We start from the raw sequence: 3,182 nt of genomic DNA, 5'->3' as shown, positions 1-3,182 counted from the left end.
ACTGGGTACCTCCCTAATGACATAAATAATAAAAAACTGGTATTTGTTACAACACACTCCAAAGGACTTCAAATACATAATTAAAATAAAGGGACAAGGGAGGATGTTCTTGTTACAGAAGCCAGGTTACTAACATCAGACTGTGAACACATGGTTCCCAGACCGACATAATTTTCAGTAACATGAATAAGCATGAAATGACCATCTGCAGGAGGGCACAGTAAAGAAAATGATGTTAAAAAAAGGTAAAATCTTACCTCGTAATTCCTCCATATGAAAGAGCAATTCTGGTAACTGACGATCAACCAGATCTTCTGCTGTTTTTCCTTTGCTTTTCTGTTGTGGTGGATTATCATTGTGTCGCAAGAGCCAGTATACTTCATCTCTCGCACAACAAAGTCCAATGAATATCAACAATGCCTGACAACAATATTTTAAAATAAAGACACATTAAAAATTGTGAAATATCCACTTATCTCTGGGAAGGATTGGACAGAATGAAGCACAATTTTGGCAAACTTGTGTGAGTGCGTACGCATATGCGGCGGTGGTGGTAGTGACAATTACATGAATATTTCATGCCTCTGGAATAAACAACTTATAACTGCAAATAGTAAGTAAAAGTAAGTAAATGTAAAGGTATCCTTGTAACAGGCCGTGGACGCCCATAGGGTTGTGAGATGTTGAGGTTCCCACATTTTCTAGACAACTGGCTAATAGACAGTGGCAAGGCTGTCAGCCTTATGCGCCAGCCACCCTTTACCCCCGAGAACATTCCAAGAATATTCGTGGTACTCATTTCTGTTAGACGCTGAGTCGACCCTAGGGCCATAGTGCAGCTGGAAGGATGAGGTAAATTGAAAAAAATCCAATGACCTCATCGGGATCTGATCCCGCAATCTTCCAGCTTGTAGCGTAGTGCCTCAACCAACTATGCTACTGTGTGCCCCTAAATGCAAATGGTGTATATGGAAAGGTCCCTGGACTGTTAGTGTTGTAACTTGCCTCAGTGAGGGAAGATGAGAGGGGAGGCCAAGGTCACAGTTCTGCAAGCCTATTGCAGCCACTACCGAAACCCTTGAAATGCTTCATGAGGCTCTTGGAGAACATTCTTTAAGCTGAACAGTGGTTTCTGAATGGCATTCAAGTTTCAAGGCTGGTTACATGTCAGCTGAAGATGACGAATGTTCAGAGCGACAAAGCACCAGCAAAACGACAGAAAATGTTGAAAAAATTTGGGAACTCATCCACAAAGACCGTCATGGAACAACCCTTGACCTCGCTGAGACTGCTGAGATCAGTTATGGAGTTTGCCAGGAGATCTTAACAAAAAATCTGAACATGCACCCCAATGTCATGAAGTTTCTTCCCTGACTCGACAAATGATCAAGAGCAACACTGCATAAACGTGTGTCTTGAGCTATGAAAGAAGGCTAACAAGTACCCAACTTTTATCTAAAGGATTATAACAGATGACAAAAGTTGGATTTTATGGTTATGACCCAACAACCATCAGAGCAGAAGAGCCCAAAATCACCTAGAGCAAGAAAGGAAAGGCAGGTCCAGAGTTCAACAAAGAGCATTCTCATTGTTTCTTTCTATGTGAACGGGATTGTTCACTGTGAATTTGTTCCTCCTAACACTACGGTCAACTCTGACTTTTACTGCGACATTTTGAGATGCCTGAGAGAAAATGTGAGATGAAAAAGACCAGAACTTTGGTGCTACAACTGGTTCCTTCAGCATGACAACGTGCCTGTCCACATGTCCCTGAAAACCACAGAGTTTGTGACTAACAACAACATGGTTATCATTCCCCATCCTCCCTAATTGTCAGACTTAGTGCCCTGTGATTTCACTTCGTTTCCTAAATTGAAAATGAAACTGAAGGGACAATGTTTTGAAACAGTGTCTGACAGCCNTGATTTCACTTCGTTTCCTAAATTGAAAATGAAACTGAAGGGACAACTGGTACTCAACAGCATTAAGGAAAATGACTTCCACGGTGCTTGTGAAGCGTGGAAAAAATTATGGGATCGCTGTATACATTCCCAAGGAGACTGTTTTAAAGATGGCAGTCAAAATTAAGTGAGTTATGCTGGCATTTCTTTTCTGGCCTAGTCTGGGAACTTTCTGATACACCTAGTATACTAATGAGGAGGAAAAGAGGTGCAAATGATCAAACTTTTACACCTTTTTTGCTCTCTTAAATTTTAGCAAGTAATTTTTGAGATAAATTAATGTAGGCATTCATGTAAGAGGTAATTAAAATTACTCAATTTATATAAAACCTGAAGCAAGGCAAATATTTTTTTTTTTTATTTCCCCAGTATCAAATTTCTTGAAAATCCATCAAGCAGTTCAGGAGTTGTTTCATGCATATAGGCAGATGGATGGACTGACTTAAAAGGCACTCCATATGGTTTTGAATGTACCTTAAAAGGCGCATGGCTAAGCCCCAAACCGGATAATCCACATAAACATAACTAGGAATATCCTGTTAAGTTACCTGATGGGCAAAGCCTTATATATATTTTTGAGAGTTCCATACAACTTGTCCCAACTTCAGTTATAACTATGTATAAAGTAGATACTGAATGAATATCTTATTTATATTTTAAAGTTTTTGCCATCTGAATAGTATTCATATTAAGAATATTACTGGCTGAAACATATAATGCACAATTTGTGAAATGTACTATACAACGGAGGTTGTTTGCATTATAAAATGGTGCAGTCTTTTGGGACACACACATACAAGTTAAAGTCCCATAATTCTTACGTCTGGTGTAACATATCTCAGAAGTCAGAGTGTAAGTAAACAGAGATTCTTCTTCATGGAAAGTAACACACACCTTTGGTCCTAGGAGTCCAGGTTGATCAGTTAAGATTAAACCAAGCTCTTTGAGTGTTGTCCTTAAAAATTTTCTCCTTTCTCGATGATGATGGGCACTGGTTATGAAACCAAAATGGACCATAATATAAGTACAATATCAATAATATTTACCTAATGAACAAACATGACCATACAAACTCAAACTGATTTGATCCAGCTACTAATATATACAGGGTGTCCCAGGAGGAATGTGCCAAACTTCGGGAGGGTGTTCCTTATGTTAAAGTATGCCGATATAACCCAAAACACCTATGTCCAAAGTTGAACGGTTACGGAGATAATGGCC

The 3,182-nt window shown here is 39.2% G+C and overlaps 1 protein-coding gene across 4 annotated transcripts in view; it reads right to left on the bottom strand.

Moving 5' to 3' along the window:
* LOC111869691 (membrane-associated protein Hem) overlaps nt 1-3,182 on the bottom strand; it is a 53,400-nt gene that overhangs the window by 29,005 nt on the left and 21,213 nt on the right. For all 4 annotated transcript variants that reach the window (XM_023861501.2, XM_023861579.2, XM_023861427.2 and 1 more), the window contains 2 exons: nt 2,856-2,952; nt 258-420 (listed from right to left, as the gene is read on the bottom strand). In XM_023861501.2, coding sequence (XP_023717269.1) covers nt 258-420; nt 2,856-2,952 — 260 coding nt within the window. The remainder of the gene's footprint in view (nt 1-257; nt 421-2,855; nt 2,953-3,182) is intronic.

This window comes from Cryptotermes secundus, unplaced genomic scaffold, assembly GCF_002891405.2.
Source record: "Cryptotermes secundus unplaced genomic scaffold, Csec_1.0 scaffold112, whole genome shotgun sequence".
NCBI lineage: Eukaryota > Metazoa > Arthropoda > Insecta > Blattodea > Kalotermitidae > Cryptotermes > Cryptotermes secundus.
The sequence above is the reverse complement of the archived record's forward strand: the minus strand, read 5'-3'. Positions and strand labels throughout refer to the sequence as shown.